The sequence below is a fragment of the Telmatherina bonti genome (assembly GCF_933228915.1).
Source record: "Telmatherina bonti genome assembly, chromosome: 22".
NCBI classification, from domain to species: Eukaryota; Metazoa; Chordata; class Actinopteri; order Atheriniformes; family Telmatherinidae; genus Telmatherina; species Telmatherina bonti.
The window spans coordinates 22,965,367-22,984,215 of NC_136631.1; the positions used below are offsets into that span (position 1 = coordinate 22,965,367).

Below are 18,849 nucleotides of genomic sequence, written 5' to 3' on the forward strand. Positions count from 1 at the left end.
AAGTATTACACAGTCACACAAAAAAATCCACGCTAAAATGGAAGGACTGGAAATGTCCGCAATGATACCGGCTCTCCAGGAGCTAGCGAGGTGAGTTAGACTAAAATGAGCTAAAGGCTTTGATGCTAACAGTTTGTTTTTAAGCTTCGTTTTTCATCCGCATAAACTAAACTAGATAATAAAACCTGAAGGCTGTGCATATCACGATATGTAACGAAAACATCTTGTTGGTATTTCCAGTGCCACTGCTGCTGAGTACAACGTGGTGGTTCAGAAACCTCGGCAGATCCTCTGCCAGTTTATTGACAGGATACTGACAGATGTGGATGTTGGTAAGGCACAAAGGCAAAAACAGAAATTATTTAGAGCCACAAACATTATACTGTACAATTCCCTTACTTACGGAATTGTTACTCAATTTTAAGATCAAGTTCTACAATAGCATTTTAATTTATTTAAGGTTAGGGGTTGTATTGTTTATTTTTATGTTGGAAAAGCTCATAGTTCTCAGTCAAAGAGGAATAATAGATAATACAAGAAAAAGAAAAACGGATGTTACTGCTAACATTACTACTGTTAATACCTAATAGTTAATATTAAACGAATGTTTAAATAAAATTAAAAAAAAGCAGTAGCCACGGAAAACTTGTTGCACTGTGCAACGTGGGTGTATTAGAAGAAATAACTTCTTATAGTGACTTGAGTTTTTCCCAATCAAATCCACTTTGATTTGTATAGCATCTTTCCTACTTACAGTAGTGCAAAGTGCATCACAAAACAACAAAGAGTTTGACAAATAAACCACACACCTAATCATTCACAGAAACACCACACTTGACCCCAGTTGCTATTGGGCTGAATAAAAAGTCCAGTTCAGAGGCAGCTTGTGTGACGCTGCTGGACTTTATGCAGTATATTATCAAATCCTTGTCTATGAGGTTTTACCAACACTGCTTGCTAGCCTGCTGCGTACCCACCCATCAATCCCATTTTGCATCTTATATTTCTGTGCAGAATAAAAGCCGATGTGTGTGGTGGACTGTAAACATGCTCACAACTTTTTAACAAAATTAATAATTTGATGGGTTTTCTTCTTCACATCAAGCACATGTCATATTAAAATATCTGTTGAAATACAGTAATTTTATATCATTAAAATCCCTCTGGGACATTTGAATTGTGTTAGATTAATGACTAAATCTATGTTAATGTTGATCTTGAGTAACCCAGTAATTCTTTTGAACATTTGGGTCACTTGACCTATGGATGTCAGAATGTATGCGGTTGATTGTTTGTTTTTCTACTTTTAGAAGTATTTCCATACATTTTCAGCTTTAAGCATTGAATAAGCTCTGAAACATTGGTAAAACAGTTTGGTCAACAATTAATTTCTGTTTATTTCAGTTGCTATTGGGCTAAATAAAAAGTCCAGTTCCGAGCCAGCTTGTGTGATGCTGCTGGACTTTGTGCAGCATATAATCAAATCTTCGTCTCTGATGTTTGCTAACCCTGCCTGCCAGCCTGCTGAGTACCCAGACACCATACAGAGTTGTACTGGTAGGAAAGACTTCTCAAAATGCATATGAAATAAACAAAAAGATCTCTAAAAACAAAAAAAAAGCAATAAATGGACAAGTTATCAGCTTCATTTGTTTTTCTCCATCTTGTCTTTTTTTTTTTTTTTTTTTCAGACTTCAGTAAGTGGGTGGCGTTGCGTTTGCTCCGTGTGGCAGCTGCTCCGGGCTGTGACGTCATTCACGGTCGCGTCACTGCTGTGTTGTGCTCTTTACTTCACACTCTGAAAGTCAGGGCACCGTTCATCTTCAGCTGCCTCTCTCAGAACCTCATATCTCTGGCCCAAAACCTAAGCAACATCCTGCTTGCTCATATCACCACACTGGCAGGAGCAGAACACGGTTTTAGCATTCACATGCAAAGCAGATGGCCTGAAACACTTGAGTGCTTCAGTTTTTCCCCCGTGTGTAACTCCTCATACCTCACCCCCTCTCCTCTTGTACTCTCCTCACCGACTGCTTTGGAGTCACTAACGGCTGTGACTGTCAGTATCATAACTGACTCTTTGAGAGGCGTTGTCTCCTGTCGAGACCTGAGTGTGGCCTGGGACACAGCATGCTCCATCCTGGCAAACGGCAACACCAAGCTGAAGAAGCTCTCCATGGTGATGCTGAGAAAACTGGTGGAGTTGAGAGGGTTTCCTAAAAAGCAGAGCCAGGAGTTCTTCTCCGCTTTTTTTCATTTGCTGGAAACACAATCCTACACAACCACAGCAAACACACACTCCGATGAGAAACAACCCTACGAAGGCGAGCTGCTAAACCTGACCCGCTGTGTGTTTCAGTCATCTCCTGTTCCTCATGTTGACTTTGAGCCCATCCATCTCTCCCAGTTGTTTGAGTGCGCTTGTGCCCTTGGGGGAGCAGGTATTAAATTAGGAGCCGAAGTTACTGCCTCTATTTGCCTGCTGTTCAGCTTCTTGCTGTCTGTCTCTCCGGTTCACAAAAGTGCTGCGATGTTAAGGAGGCAGCAGGTCGCGGAGGTCTGTAGGAAGCTGGCATGCACTATTGGGACAGAAAATCAAGCTGAGGTACAGATTAATTGTCCCTCCCAAGTCTTTCTTTTACATTTGGAGTGTTTTTCCACATAATTTTGTTCTGTTTATGACTGTTTTTAACATTTAATATATTCTTTTATTTGACAGTCTGCAGAGGGATTTTTACAAGCTGCACTTAAGGCTGAGTTGACTATGGTGATTCTTAAATTGGAAGATGCAGAAACTCCTGCAAAGAAATCCTGCAAATCTGCACCCAGTTCAGTTGGCGAAACAACTAAAGCATCAGCGATGTGAGTTTAAAAACATTCAAATCTCCCTGCCACAACTGTATGCTTGTCAGGAGCAGTAGTTATTAAAAAATGTAAGATACTTTATTGAATTTTTCTATCATTTTTTTAATACAAAAGACTTTTTCTTCATTTGTTCTATAATTTGTGCGATGTCAGTAAAAAATGTTGGAATGGTTAAAAGTGCAAGTGAAAGCTCACGAACAAACAGAACAGGTTAATTTATCAAATTTTTTTATTTGAATTATTGTTGTGTGTCTTAAGAGGGACAGACATGCGTGTTTGCAGTGAAGTTTGGGCTGTGTTGAGCAGTCGGATGGAGGAGCTGCTGACGCTTTTGAGCTCAGATTCTGTCGAACAACAGAGCACACAGACTTTGTCTGCTCTGAAGGGTCTGGCCTTCATCATCCACCTGGCTGCCCTCTGTTCCTCCCCCATCAGGTAGTACAATCGTCTTAACATGTAAAAGCTGATGTTGTGCTATTTTGTAGATGTTAATTACATATTCTGATCCATTAAGTCTGACATCTCTGTTTGTTTGTCAGCAGTTCACGCCATTTCCTCTGGGTTTCCACTGAGACTTTAGACAAGGTGTTGAAGAGCTGTCAGTCGGTGTTAGAAGGAGCCTCTGAACCCAACTTGGACCAAGACTACTTTCTGTCTGCAGTCCGAACCTCTGTCTTGGTCCTGGATTCTGTTCTCTACCTCACATGTAAGGATACGTACAGTATGTGCAAGCAGCTCTCAAGAGTCTGATTTCTGCGTCATATTAATCATCATGTTTACTTCTTTTTTTTTTTATCATTTATTTACAGTAAAGTTTCTGTTGGCTATCAGACCCAAAACATACTTTTATCACAAAGCTCCTCTGACTCTGATATTATCTTCCCATGCTTGTGTAGTGAGCAGCCAGTGTGAGGAAAAGCTCCAGAGGCGTGTGTGTGCTCTAGCATCTCTTCCTTGGGTGTGTAAAAATAAGTCTGTCCCAGCATTTAAGAGCTCGGGATTCCCTTCCTGGTTGCCTGCTTTGGCTCAGAAGCTCAGCTTCTGTTACTGTGAGTACTCCTGTTAACTAGTCAGCCAGCATTTTCATCTTCATGTTAAATACTCTTAACTTGTTCAAAGACATGTAAAATGATGGTTAAATGACTGTTTAAATGATGTCATATGTATTGGAATAATCAACCACGCGTATCTTTGTGCATCCAGCACCTGAAATCCAGGCAGACTGCACATCGCTCCTGGCTTTTCTGCACCACGGTGTGTGCGACACATGGCGTGTGTGTGTGTTTACGAAGGCTTTGCAGAGTCAGAACGAGGTGGTGAGAGCCGCAGCTGTCAGAGTGTTCCCTGTTCTTCTTCACCACCTGGGAAACTCACACCGCAACCTCATCAACACTACTCTGCTGTGTGTAAACAGTATACAAGCATTTACACTGCGTCACTGTTGTCATTGTTATTTCATTGTTAATGCCTTCTCTTTTTTATGTTGTGTGTTTTCAGTTCCATGCTGGAGGACAGATCAGAACAGGTGAAGATAGAGCTTGCCAAGATTGTTGGACAGCTGAGCTGCGTCCAGTCCGAGCTCTCCAAGCTTAGTGATGTCCACAAAGAGTCCACCGGTCTTCCTAAAGTCCTCTGCCTTCGCTGCGTCCTTGCGACAGAGCATGGTGGGAAAGCAGTACCATCCCTCAGTGCATCTGTTGTTAGACCTTTTCTTCCTTTAATCAGACCGCAAGCGTCGAGTAGTGTTAAACAAGGTACAGTTTTATTCTTTTTAATCATTCTTTTTCTTTTCACCCAAAAACTGACGATAATACATTTAGAAATAACATTGTTTCAGGCAAGTTTTTAAGAGGACGCAGATCTTCATCATTCGTGTTTTACATTGTTTCAGCATTCCTAGAAGCTGTGCCTCACCTCTGCCAGCATGTTAATCTGATTGGTGGAGACAGTGATTCCCGAGCAGTTCTCTGTGCACTGATTGCTCTCATGGAGGATTCAGATCCTGCTGTCAGAACATGTTTCAGCCAATCGCTGCGTTTCTTGCTGACAGATACTACAAAAAAGTCGGACCAGGGCACTCTGAATGAGGTGAGTAATTCCTGTTGTAAAATTTAACAGTTGTTTAATTGATAGACTTGTTTTGTTGAAACATTTGATGATGATTTGTGGGCTTCTTCTTTCCACCTCAGCTACTGGTGGCACGTCTTAAGGAGGCATTCAACAATGCTAAAGCCTGTAGAGATGACGACCTGCGTAAGAGTCTCATCCTCACCACCGGAGAGATCGGCAGGTACATAAGATCTTCCAATTCTTTGTTCTTATCCCAAAGTTAAAGCTCAGTGTTTTAAATGTTTAATTTCATGCTATTTTAGAAAAGAGATACTGAAGGCTGTTTTTGATAGATTTGTCCACTATTCTCTCTCCTCTGTCAGAGCGTCTCAGGGTAGTTTGGTGTCGTTCTCTCTTCTGCATCTGCTCCACTGTCTTCTGTCAAAGTCGTCCACTGTGTCCGTGGCCGCCTACACACAGATCAGAGCGCTGGCCACTGCCAAAGGCTTAAAACTGCAAACCCTCTTCAGTCATTATAAGAACCCCATTTGTCAGGTATGAACCAGGTCCTACCAATGCAGTTTTGATTACATAAAGCTGTGGGTCGTATCTCACTCCACTCATTTATTTTTTAAGAGATGGATTCACTTTTGGACACATAGTTTATACATATCATGGTTCAAGAAGTTCAAAGTATTGAAGTTTATTGTCAGGATTTTACTGGACAATGGAAAATACTTTAACAATGCAGTTGTTCAGAGAAAACTAAAACTAAGTTCCAAGCAATAAAAATTGTATATTTTATACATTTGTCATAAAAACAAAACAACCTTTTGATGTTATACTCATGTAATACTGCATTAAGTACATTTGTGTATTGACAGATACACATTTACCATCTCCAGAATAACTATTAAATTCTGTGAATTGTGGGCAATGTCTCATGCTTTTCTGACTATTTGTCATTTCCTTCTTCCCGATGTGTAGTTCCTGGTGGAATCACTGCATTCACGCTATGCATCAGCCCTACGGAGCACCCCGGATCAGAGCAGTGAATCAGCCAATCAGAGAGAACTGGCTCTGGACATCTTGGCTCAGATTGCTCATGCTTTTGACTTCCCAGACCTCCACCGCTTCCTCACTGTATGGCCAGTCACACAAGTATCTGTAGATGATCAATGTGCATGTTTCAAATTCTATGAATATTGAGGCTTTTTTTATTTGATGCATGTGCATATTTGTGATTTTTTTTTTTTTTTACATGTTGTTAATGCAGCGGACCCTCCAGGTGCTGCTGCCCTACCTGGCAGCTAAGGCAAGCTCGACAGGCTCCGCTCTCATTCGTACACTGGCCATTGAATTGAAGGCAAACAGGAGAGAAATTCTGATCAACAATTTTAAGTATATCTTCAGCCACCTGGTCTGTTCCTGCACGAAAGAGGAACTGGAGCGAGCCTTTCATTACTTACAGGTATTTAATAACCTTACCACTGTTTTTAATCTGCAAATTGACATGCACAGTGCTTTTAGATTTTTCTGGGGTTTTTGTTTGTTTGTTTGTTTGTTTTTTTGTGTTACCAACCACTGTGTGTTGAAGGCTGCAATCCTCAATATGCTAGATGTTTCCCCGCTGCACTGCCGCTGACTGAAATCAATGGATTATTACGGGCTTGTGTAGAACTTGACAAGCTGTTAGGAGATCCATTTCATTTTAATCAAGTGTGTTGGAGCAGGTGAACATCTAAAACCTCCTGGATGGCAGCCCTTGAGGGCCAGTGCTAGGGAACCATGCACTGAGCACTCCTAGTGAGATGAAGAAAATGTGCTACTACACAACACAACTTGTTTATGAAGACACTTCACTGCCCAGAGGTCCTTTTCAGTAAAATCCAACAGTCACTAGAAATGGTCAAAACACTGGTCCGACATTCGGTGAAATCTTAGTGACCAAATTCGTTTAGTGCATTGCATGAATGTGCTTGGGCAATGCAAACATTATTTCTAAAAGACAGCAATTTGGGATTTTTTTTTTTTTTTTTTTTTTATCTCAAGTGGGAAAACAGAGTTCTGCTGAACATAAACAAAGGTGTGTTTAATTCTCATGTTGTCTCAGAGCGAGACCGAGATTGAACTGGGCTCTCTGCTTCGACAAGACTTCCAGGGACTTCACAACGAGTTGCTGCTCCGTTTGGGAGAACATTACCAACAGGTTACCACAGACACTCCTCCAGACATTAATCTTATTTTAATCATTTATATTTTAAGTGATTGAGTAATATTAGGAATATTTTATTTGCAGGTTTTTAATGGTCTAGCCATTTTGGCATCCTTTGCATCCAATGATGACCCATACCAGGGTCCACGAGACATCACCACCCCTGAACTCATGGTACACATCATATATTTGAATTTTCATACCTACAAAGTTTTTCTCAGTCTTTTTAATTCTTATTGGCAATTGATTTCTCAAATTAAAAACATTTATCTTATGTAACACCTTTTTTACAGTCTTGTTTATTTTTTGCAAAAAAAATCCCCAAAAAATATAAAAGTGATACATGATGTTTGGTTTTCTATATGAGCAGTTTATGTCATCGGCATTCAGTCTATATTTCCTCTCTGTGGCGTTTACAACTTTTTCTTTGTGTTATTATATCCTAGGCTGACTACTTGCAGCCAAAGCTGCTGGGGATTCTCGCCTTCTTCAACATGCAGCTGCTCAGTTCCAGTGTAGGGGAGAAGGACCGCAAAAAGTTGGTGAGTCTTCTATTAATGGCAAAAACAGTCTTTAGGAAATGTTTTTAAATTGTGGTCAAATTGTGGTCATTGCTGATATGGCACAATAAGAGGGTCTCTTAAATGTTCAGACATTGACAAGTGTGATGGCTTTGATGCGTCTGATGGGCTCCAAACACATCAGCTCTGTCAGAGTGAAGATGATGACGACGCTCCGCACTGGCCTCCGTTACAGAGAAGACTTCCCTCTGCTCTGTTGCCAGTAAGTATGGAAACTTCAACTGTCAAAATGGCCGTGAGACCTCTTGTATTTTTAATGTATTTTTAAAAAACAACAATTAAATCACAGAAAATATAGATTTTTCTTTTATGTAAGTATCTGGAATCACAAGTTAATGTCATTTTATTTTCATTGAACAGAACATGGGAGTGTTTTGTGAAAAGTGTGGAGCCGTCACATCTTGGCCCTCTGCTGAGTCATGTTATTGTTGCTCTGCTCCCTCTGATTCCACTGCAGCCTGTTGAAACCGCTGCTATAATTCGCTTCCTTATCATCGACAACAGGTGATGTTCAAAGAGACAAATTTACACATCATAAGTCTTCTTGTCCAGTTATCGATTGCTCGAAAAGCTTCATCAGAAGACCTCTGCATTACAGTGCTTCCTACAGATGCTTCACTTATATCACTTATATCTGTTACAGGGAAGAAGTTAACGACTACCTTCACGAGATTTACTTTCTACCAGACCATCCTGAGCTAAAGGACATTCACACAGTTCTGCAAAATTACAAAAAGGTCTGTTTGAAAGTCAGAATGATGATGATGGCAGAGGAGAAAGTGAAAAAGTTATTGTTGACACTAAAAAAGATGATGCATCCAGTGGTGGTTTTGTTTATTCTTCTAGCTAACAGCCAGCAGCAGTGATTTAGCTGCAGCGTTGCAACTTTCAATGAGAGCAGTTCAGCATGAGAACGTTGACGTGAGGATCCACGCTCTGACCAGCCTCAGGGACATGATGCACAACAAGCAGGTACGCAAACTCGAATTAAAAGTTGGACAATAAAGTAACATATACCCTTTGAGACAACCACAGTGCAAATTCCATGCTTGCAAGTTAGGAATGTAAAACATTTTAAGGTAACGATTGAAATTAAGTCAATAAGTGGTGGTGACTATGCTTTTTTTCTGTATGGAATGAAGCACCTTTATGCTGATATATGTACTCATACATTAGCTGTGTCCCAATTCAGTGTCTCCACACTTCAAAGTGTGCATTCGTCTCCTACATACATCATAGTGGGCTGCCAAGCACTGTCCTGTTTGGAGCATAACTTCTCGCCCACAAACATGGAGCAAAGATTACAAGCAGCCTCTTCTTTCCTAGTATTCATTTCGCACAAGATGGGAGGAAATGAGTAGCAGTCAGCAAGTTGTATATTTCTGCAAGCATATATAACACAGTAAGAGGTCAACATAGGGCTGTTTTTTATCACCACTTTGGTTTATTTATTTGAGGTAAATTAGGTTTTAGTAATCAAATGAAGTTCAGTTACCTTTGCCAGCATGGACAGACAAGCTAAGATGGCATTAGTACTGACTTGCTGCCTGTTTAATGACGACAAATGAATTTATTTACAGGGATCTCACATGCATTATTTTTCACTGAAGTTGATGTTACGTGGACAGGGTGCACTTGATTTAAACTGCAGGTGAATGAAAAGAAATAACGTTAAAAGTTCTGAACACACTTTCTTTCAATTGTTTTATATTTTCTAGTGTTTCATGGGACAATGGGAACACTTTAATTGGATAAATATTGCATCTGCAGTTGCTAGGCAACGGGACTGGAGCACTCTCATTCTCATACACTAGATAGGTAGTCTGCATACTCTGGAGAGCGCAGACCCTGAATTGGGCACGGCTATTGATAAATTGATTTTACATAGTTTTAGCATCATAATCTGACACTTGAGACTGTTCCAGAAAAAACACTGTCTGTATGTTGATTGTGCTCAAAAAAGTGCATTTTTACATAATAAAAACCAGGCTGACCAAGCTAGCAAAGTGTTTGGAGTTTTAAGGTTAACAGGATCGCAAAGAACTTGATGAGTAGTTCTGCAGTCTCAGTCAGCTGTTTTGGAAACATGTCAAACATGCAGGGCAGCGGGTCCTGACCACCAAGATTGAGAAACGCTACTATATACCATATTGGTGAAATAATTCTGTGTTTCGGGTTGCAGGAGTGGCTGCTGCAGCAGGTTTGTGCAAGTGAAGCAGTCGAGCCGGTCATCTCCAACCTGGTGTCAGTGCTCCTGAAGGGCTGCCAGGACTCGTCCCCAGAGGCCAGGCTCCTCTGTGGAGAGTGTCTCGGCGAGCTGGGGGCTGTTGATCCTGGGCGCCTGGACCTCTCTTACACACACACCCACGGCGACAGTAACACCTTTGTGGTCAGTAACACCTGAATACTAAACTAAGTCTGGAATATTTGGCTTTTTTGTTTTGTTTTTAAACTTTCATCAGCGTTGAATCATTTTTATCTCATCCTTGAGATTGGTTCTTCTGATTCCTTTTAATATATAAGCAAATGGTTTTTTGTTTTGTAAAATAAGAGATATCCATAAAATATTGCAAGGATGTGTTATTACATAAATATCATGATTATTTGACCCAGAACAATCCAAATGTAATTGATTTGTTAATCATCTTTTCTTTTTTTTACACGGTGACAGAGTGGAGTTGATGATCCCAACTTTGCTTACGATTTGCTGACTGAACTGACTAGAACTTTCCTGGCTTATGCGGATGATGTGCGAGCCCAGGACTCGGCTGCATATGCAATTCAGGTGTTTATATTATTAATACTGAGCACACAGTTTTCCTCTATGTCCATTTAAAAATGCCTTTTTTTCCCCTGCATTTTGTCTGTAATGTGCTTGTGGGTCTCTTCATATATCCTGTAGGAACTGCTGTCTATATTTGAGTGTCGTGAGGGAAGAACCGACTCACCAGGCCGCCGTTTGTGGAGAAGATTCCCAGAACATATACAAGAAATCCTGGAGCCTCACCTCAACAGCAGGTTCATACGTCATAGACTTAAATACATAGCAGGCATTGATCATTGTCTTAGGATGTGTTGTGATTTGCAGTTTCACCTTTATTTTTATAACTGCAGATATAAGAGCAGTCAGAAGGAGGTAAACTGGTCTAAACTAAAGAAGCCAGTGTATCTCAGCAACAGAGGCAGCAAGTTTTCAGACTGGTCAGCCACTTGGACTGGATACCTCATCAGCAAGGTTTAGCAATCATATAAGCAGTCAAACTACTAAACTTTGTCTTCTGAACTGCATAACTTTGTTTTTCAAAAGTATAAATTGTTGTTTTGTTGTGTTCTAGGTGAGACATGAGTTGGCCAGCAAGGTGTTCAAATGCTGTAGCTTCATCATTAAACATGATTATAAAGTCACAATCTACCTGCTGCCACATATCCTGCTCTACATGCTGCTGGGCTGCACAACTGAAGAGCAGCAAGAGGTGAAGATACCTATGTTTTTCTTGTCTCTTTTATGTTTGGCTCATTTTTTATGCTTTTTTTTTTTTCTTTTTTCTTGTCGTAAGGTGACAAAGGAGATGCTAGCTGTGCTGACAGAGGGTGACGGGCGAGGAGTGGGAAGCATCCTGGATACAGCCTCCAGCCTATCACAGCTCAGCACTCAGACTGTGTTCAGCATGCTGTCACACCTCACCCAGTGGAGCCGCCACATCCTCTCTTCTAAACCCAAAGTCAGCGGTAAGAGAGACATAACTGTTTATTAGGGTAAATGCGACTTTTTTGTTGATGTTGACGAACAGTCATGGAGTCATAGTTTGATGATGTCGGAGGTAAAAACTAAATATGTTGTTGCAGAGAGCGGGGATTATCAGAAGGTGGTGGCTTTTCTAAAGGGCATACCACAGGATGTTCTGGCCAAAGCCTCTCTACGATCCAAAGCATACACTCGTGCCTTGATGCACTTTGAAGCTTATATCCTAGAAAACAAAGAGAACATCCAAGATCATCTCACCTTCTTACAGGTCAGAACAGTTCAGGATGGAAACTCATCCTATGAAATTTGTCCAAGTTCTGAAAGAGGGAAAGACACATCCTTCTGGAGTTTGATATATCATTCACTGATACAGACCCTGTATGCTGCTATGCATGAGCCTGATGGCGTGAGGGGGGTTAACGCCCTGAGAAGGGAGGAACCGTCACTACGGGAACAGATACTTGAGCATGAGAGCATCGGCCTGCTCCGAGACGCCACTGCCTGCTATGACCGGGCCATCCAGCTTGAATCAGACCAGGTTTTCATCTGCACTCATACACACATTCATCAGTCTTAAAGCATGTGAAAACTTATTTTGCATCCTTAACACTGTTTACAGCTTGAGTTTTTTTTTTTATTTTTAATTTTCTCAAATAATTTACAAGAATGTTTTTGTTTTGTTTTAAAGGGAAAAAAAAAAAAAGATGTTGAGATTTTCTAAAATTATTTTCCAGATCGGTCACTATCATGGAGTGATGACTTCTATGCTTGGCCTTGGACAGCTTTCCACAGTCATTACACAGGTTAATGGAGTACTGGCCAGCAAGTAAGATTTATGCACTTATTTTAACCCCATGTTTTTCTCATAAGTGGTGTTTTTGTATTTAAGTTAAACCTGCTTTATTTATACACATTAAGGCACCAGTGGAAGTCAGAGCTGAATACTTACAGAGTAGAGGCTGCCTGGAAGCTTGGAAAGTGGGATTTGCTAGAAGATTATTTGAGTTCAGGTAAAAAAAAAAAAAAAAAACACCTCTTGAAAATTGGTACCTTAAGCTAATTGTAGTTTTAATATCAACGGGGTGCCTAAAATAATTTGTGTCTCCAGATAAGCAGTCAAGTACTTGGGGCGTGCGACTCGGCCAGTTGCTACTGTCAGCTAAGAAGAAGGATGCTGAGACCTTCTACGAGAAGCTGAAGCTGGTGAGGAAGGAGCAGGTCGTCCCTCTGTCTGCTGCCAGTTATGAGTGTGGAACCTACCAGAGAGGATATGAGTACATTGTCAGGTCTGTGGCTGAAATTGGCAAAACCTCCCTGTGTTTTTTTTCTTTAACTTTTGATTCTAAAAATGTGGTAAATGTGTGTTTAGGCTCCACATGCTCAGTGAGTTGGAGCACACTTTCACTGAGCTGCAGAAACATAAACAAGGCTCTGCCCCAAGCCTCAGCCAGCTGCCTTCTCATTGGTCAGAGCGACTGGAGATGACTCAAAACTCCTTCAGGGCCAAGGAGCCGATCCTGGCCCTTCGCCGTTCCCTGCTCAGCCTGGAACCACAGTAAGGCAGCAGAAACATCTGCAGACACTACACTCTCTCATTGTTGAAACACTCCTCAGGCTAAATCATTAGTGAGAGGTTAAGTATGAAGATGAAATATTAGAGAATTCTTAGGATAGACATTTATATTAAGGTTGTGAAAGATGGACATTTGTGTAAATCTGTTTCAGCATGTAGCAGCATATTCAGCATGTCCTTGTACTCTTTAAATGACCCGAACAATTTCTGTTATAACTGGCATTTATCAATCTTGGCTAATGTTGAATTAATAAGTTCAGTCTCATTGGTTAAGTCCCCACTTTAAGCTACTGAGAACTGGTGATGTTAAAATATTTAGATTACTGAGACGACCATCTACCTACCTCCCTCTTTAGACTACTAAGATGTAGTTCAGGAAGAAAATGATGTGTGTTAAATGGCAGTAAAATCAATGCATTGGATGTGTGTTTGAAGCCAGATCTTTAGATTTCATCACCAGTTCTCATTTTCCTTAACTCTTATTACTCGCAAGACTGTCAGCTTCCTTCCTCAAACACCTAAAGCATGTATGTGACACATATAATGATCATTTTACTTGTGCATCCACTATCAATAGTTGTGCAGTTTTCTTTCTTTCTTTCCACTGGGGGTAAATCTTACATTTATCAGTAAGAAGTGTCTATCTCACTGATGTTCTGCAGGCCTGGCTGTCAGGAGCTGGTAGGGGACTGCTGGTTACAGAGTGCCCGAGTTGCCAGAAAGGCTGGACACCATCAAACAGCTTTCAACGCTCTCCTGAATGCAGCTAATACACACTTGGTTGAGCTGGTCACAGAGAAAGCCAAGTGGCTCTGGTCAAAGGTACAGGTGGTTTGTAATTTCATACGAAGCTCTTGGGTGTTGTTTTGTGTCTTGAAAATGGAACTGATTAGTTTGAATTAATTTATCAGCATCTTCTGGAATTGATCGAATGTATGCGCTCCTGTTGACGTTGTCTTCTCCTGCAGCAAATATAGTGTCTGATACAAAATAGATGTGCACAACACCTGCAAGCTCTTCTGTTTTGGTCTTTGTCCAGGGCGATGTACACCAGGCCCTGATCGTCCTGCAGAAGGGTGTGGCCCAGTGTTTTCCTGACGATCAGCCCCTGACAGACCCTCGCAGCCTGCAGACGAAAGGCAAAGCAATGCTGTTGGTGGGACGCTGCATGGAGGAGACAGCCAACTTTGAGTCCAATGCCATAATGAAGGCTTACAGGGTAACAACCTTTATGAGCTTTTAAGTGAATTGCATATCATGCCAATGCTTTTGTATAATTGATGCAAAGATTACATCCACATTAGACTCTGAAAATGCATTCAGTAGTGTTTTTGATGATGCAAAGTACAAATTTTCCCAGTTTCACCGCTTCTTTATGACTTTCCCTTTGACGGATGTCCTTTCATTTTTTTTCTTTGTTTTTTTTTTCCAGGATGTGACCAATCTCCTGCCAGAGTGGGAGGATGGGAACTTCTACCTTGCCAAATACTATGACAAAGTGATGCTGATGGTGACTGATAACAAGCTGGAAAAGCAGGGGAACCTCATTCGATACATTGTTACATTTTTCGGAAAGTAAGCTATTGTTGCTTCCCACCTGAATCCAAACATTTCAGTCTTCAAGTTGAGGAAATGCTTTCCTGACTTATTTTCAACTATTTACTTTTCTTGTCAGCATTATATTTCTAAACTTACCTCCTTTCAGAGCCCTGCAGTTTGGAAACCAGTACATCTATCAGGCCATGCCTCGCATGCTGTCTCTCTGGTTGGATTTTGGAGCCAAAGTTTGTGAATATGAGAAAGGTGGGTGGCAAAGGAGACTCAACTATTTTGTGTGTCTGTTTTATCACTTTATTTTAATAAATTCAACCTACATTAATACATTCCTCACATACAGCTGGGCGACCAGACAGACAGTTGCGGCAGGAGCTTGGCAAAATCAACGCAGTCGTCAGTGAGCACTGCTCAAATTTGGCACCATACCAGTTCCTCACCGCCTTCTCCCAGCTCATCTCCAGGTTGTGCCACTCTAGTGATGAGGTCTTCACTGTTCTCATGGCTATTGTGGCCAAAGTGTTCCTCGCATACCCCCAGCAGGCTATGTGGTTGATGACGGCTGTGTGTAAGGTATGAGCTCTGTGTATTCAAATAAATATGTGTTATTATTTAAATAGCTGTTGTGTCAACACTTGCAATATGACTTAAGTGCTTAAATCTTTTTTTTTTTTTTTTTAAAGAAAGAAAGAAAGCGTCCCATCTGCACTCTTGTCTGTGTTTGTTTTTCAGTCTTCTTACCCCATGCGTATGAACCGCTGTAATCAGATCCTTAAGAAAGCCATCAGCCTTAAACAGTCTCTGGAGAAATTTATTGGAGATGCCACCAGACTAACTGACAAGCTGCTGGAGCTCTGCAACAAGCCGGTACATCTACAAACACGCACAGACATATAAATTAGATAGAACTGGAACAAAATTAATGTTTTAATTCAAAATGATACATTTTTAATGATTACAACAAAGAATTCCTACATAGAAACTTGCATGACGGCACAAAGCATGCAATCCCACTGTTTTAAAGTGTTTTTTATTTGCAAGATGTATATTAATTCATTTAGGCCAATTTATTATACATTAAAAAATATTAAAGTATTTCAGTAGCTGAGCATTTCTTTGTACCATTTTATTGGTTAAAATAACATAGAACTAATTAAAAGTTAAATAATCCTCTTGAAAAAAAACAGCATTGCAGTAATTAGAAGTAGACAGAAGAAATTTGTAATGTTTGCAGCCATAGCTGAATGTGTCTTTTCAGGTGGATGGTAACTGCACCACCCTCAGTATGAGCGTCCACTTCAAGCAACTGAAACGTCTGGTGGAGGAGCCAACCTTCAGCCAGATCTTGATCCCGCTGCAGTCCGTCCTCATCCCAACATTGCCGTCGACTGGCGGAGCGAACACAAAGCATGATGCCTTCCCTGGACACTGGGCCTACCTCGATGGCTTTGAAGATGTTGTAAGAGAAAGGGTCTTGAGTAAAATGGTCAACTTGGATGAGATGTTTGACACGCACTGTTGTTGAGATGTTTGCTGAGATTTATATGAGCACTAAAGAAGAAATATGTCTCACCAGGGACATTTCTTGAAATGATTAACTGCCTCGCATGTGTTTGTGTAGGTGGAGATTTTGGCCTCACTACAGAAGCCTAAGAAGATTAGTCTAAAGGGCTCAGATGGCCGGAGCTACACCATGATGTGCAAACCCAAAGATGATCTCAGGAAAGACTGCAGGCTCATGGAGTTCAACTGTCTTATCAACAAGGTTTGTGTGATTTGACTGGTTTATTTGTTTGCCTGAAAAGTTTTACACCACTTGTGTTCTGAGATGATTATCTGCCTTCCTTATTAATGTGAACTGTGATAAAATAGAATTATTTGCATTGTTTTTCATCTAACACAACAACAGCCTCTCTAGCAGATCTTCATGTTTCCTCTGTGTGTAGTGCCTACGTAAAGATGCTGAGTCAAGGCGGAGGGAGCTACATATCCGCACCTATGCTGTGATTCCCCTCAATGAGGAGTGTGGCATCATCGAATGGGTCAACAACACTGCTGGATTGCGACACATCCTCACCAAGCTGTATAAAGAGAGAGGTTTGTTTTTTTAATAAAGAGTACATCTTTAGAGGAGATAAGTAATTAAATGTGATCAAATATTTTAATGGTTCATATCTGTATTTTTAAGGCATCTACCTGTCAGGTAAAGAGCTGAGGAAGCTTATCCTACCAAAGACGGCTCCCTTTGAGGAGAAACTGCGTATCCATAAGGAAGTGCTGTGCGCTCGACATCCTCCCATCTTCCATGAATGGTTCCTTCGTACATTCCCTGACCCCACATCATGGTGTGTTACAACAATCACTACAAGCAGTTTATTTTAATTTATATGTGTGTGAACAAGCTTGAGGGAAGCTGTTAATTTTCCCTTTTCTCAGGTTTTCGTGTGCTTTGTGTATGCGTTGTTGCATATTGACAGGTACAGCAGCCGCTCTGCATACTGCCACTCCACGGCTGTGATGTCTATGGTTGGATACGTCCTGGGTTTGGGAGATCGCCATGGAGAAAATATCCTTTTTGACTCTTTCACTGGGGAATGTGTTCATGTTGACTTCAACTGCCTTTTTAACAAGGTTTGTCCTGTCTTTACTTTTATTCAAAAATATATTATTTGAGAAACATATATTCAATACAGTTTTTATTTCAATAAAAAAATAATTAGTACTTGTGTTTTATTTTTTGGTACTGTTTTTACACTTGGCGTCCTATGAAATTCCCTCACGTGCTTCTCTTTCTCTCCACTAGGGGGAGACATTTGACGTCCCTGAGGTGGTTCCCTTCCGCCTCACCCAAAACATGGTCCATGCTATGGGGCCCATGGGTACTGAAGGCCTGTTTCGGCAAGCCTGTGAGGTAACATTAAGACTAATGAGAGACCAGAGAGAGCCACTCATGAGGTACGCTCATTACAGTTTTCAGATAATAATGTTAAACACACAAGAACAAGACTTCAAAAAGAAATAAATACAATAGGTTTGCTGAAAGGGGGAGCAATAAAAACTAAAGTAAGGGGAAATAATTGAAGGTATGACATTTAATGTACCAAGAACTCACTATTTATACTTTGTATTATCACACTTTAAAAAGTTTTTCTGCCATAAATTCATACAAGAGTTGTTGTTAATCTATCTACAGTAATTGTTTCTGTTTTTTGATTTTCTTTTTTAAGTGTGCTTAAGACTTTCCTACATGACCCTCTGGTGGAGTGGAGCAAACAAGCCAAAGGAATATCAAAAATCCAGGCTAATGAGACAGGGGAGATAGTTAATGAAAAGGTGTGTACCTTTCTTTAATTGTGTTTTCATTCCAACAGGGCAACATGACAACTTGATCTAACCATCTGTTCTTTAGATTAGCTAATACTGTTGTTTCCTAATGTAGCTTTACTCCTGTTTCTCATTTTTGACAGGCTAAAACCCATGTGTGTGACATCGAGCAGCGTTTACAGGGGGTGATAAAGAGCAGGAATAAAGTTCTCGGTCTTCCTCTGTCAATAGAAGGACATGTGCACTACCTCATCCAGGAAGCCACAGATGACAAACTGCTGTGTCAGATGTATTTGGGCTGGGGTCCGTACCTGTAGGAACTCTCCCATGTGTGAACTCGAACAGGGAGCCTTCCACAACTTGTGCACTTTGCTGTAAAAAATAGTTTGTTTCAAAGTCTCCTTTTTTTTTGTCATTTCCTGTTTTCTGAAGGTTTTTTTTTCCCACATTATGTTCTTTTATAATAAAGGGATGTTTTTGTTGGTAAACATGCTTAAGCGTCTTCTAAGCTCTTAACCTTCCTTAGAAGCAACCAGGCTGTCAGCTGATTGGTTTAATCCCTTATCTTTCTGTTTCTCCTGCTCACAGTCTGGCAGCTCACCTTTCTTTTTTCTCAAAATATTTGCTTCAAATGTTGGAAGAGTAGTGGATTAAAATAGCCGAGGGAAGTAGTTTGTGTGCAATTTATTTTTGTAATCCAGTCATGCATTCAGAAACCCAGAAAGTGACTGTGTTTTTTATTATTACTTTTCTTCTTTTTGTCAATGCCTGGCTGCTTTTCCTACTAACTTCAAGATAGGAGCTTGTTTCAGATCAAGTGGACCTTAACAAGAATAGGATACTTACCCCTTTCGTTTTTGGGTGATGAAATTATTTTTGCGTATTTATTTAAATATTCTGTCTTTATGATGGGGATAAAAACAAACTAAGAGTTAAAATCGTA

The 18,849-nt window shown here is 40.6% G+C and overlaps 1 protein-coding gene across 1 annotated transcript; it reads left to right on the forward strand.

Moving 5' to 3' along the window:
- Nucleotides 1–37: 37 nt before the first annotated feature.
- Nucleotides 38–18,223, forward strand: atr (ATR checkpoint kinase; the record flags this gene model as incomplete). The annotated part of the gene is made up of 48 exons (XM_079261977.1): nt 38–90; nt 241–332; nt 1,405–1,557; nt 1,692–2,605; nt 2,720–2,862; nt 3,124–3,300; nt 3,405–3,571; nt 3,762–3,914; nt 4,069–4,267; nt 4,363–4,619; nt 4,757–4,953; nt 5,055–5,155; nt 5,298–5,469; nt 5,902–6,057; nt 6,191–6,385; nt 7,028–7,123; nt 7,214–7,303; nt 7,576–7,671; nt 7,782–7,912; nt 8,071–8,214; nt 8,354–8,447; nt 8,557–8,682; nt 9,893–10,099; nt 10,382–10,495; nt 10,613–10,728; nt 10,825–10,945; nt 11,046–11,183; nt 11,268–11,439; nt 11,557–11,723; nt 11,829–11,993; nt 12,190–12,281; nt 12,374–12,465; nt 12,564–12,741; nt 12,825–13,010; nt 13,691–13,850; nt 14,068–14,247; nt 14,461–14,603; nt 14,734–14,831; nt 14,926–15,155; nt 15,315–15,449; nt 15,841–16,041; nt 16,204–16,347; nt 16,529–16,679; nt 16,771–16,927; nt 17,060–17,213; nt 17,386–17,537; nt 17,810–17,915; nt 18,050–18,223. The coding sequence occupies 48 exons, from the start codon at nt 38–40 to the stop codon at nt 18,221–18,223; spliced, it is 7,839 nt and encodes a 2,612-aa protein (XP_079118103.1).
- Nucleotides 18,224–18,849: the final 626 nt, after the last annotated feature.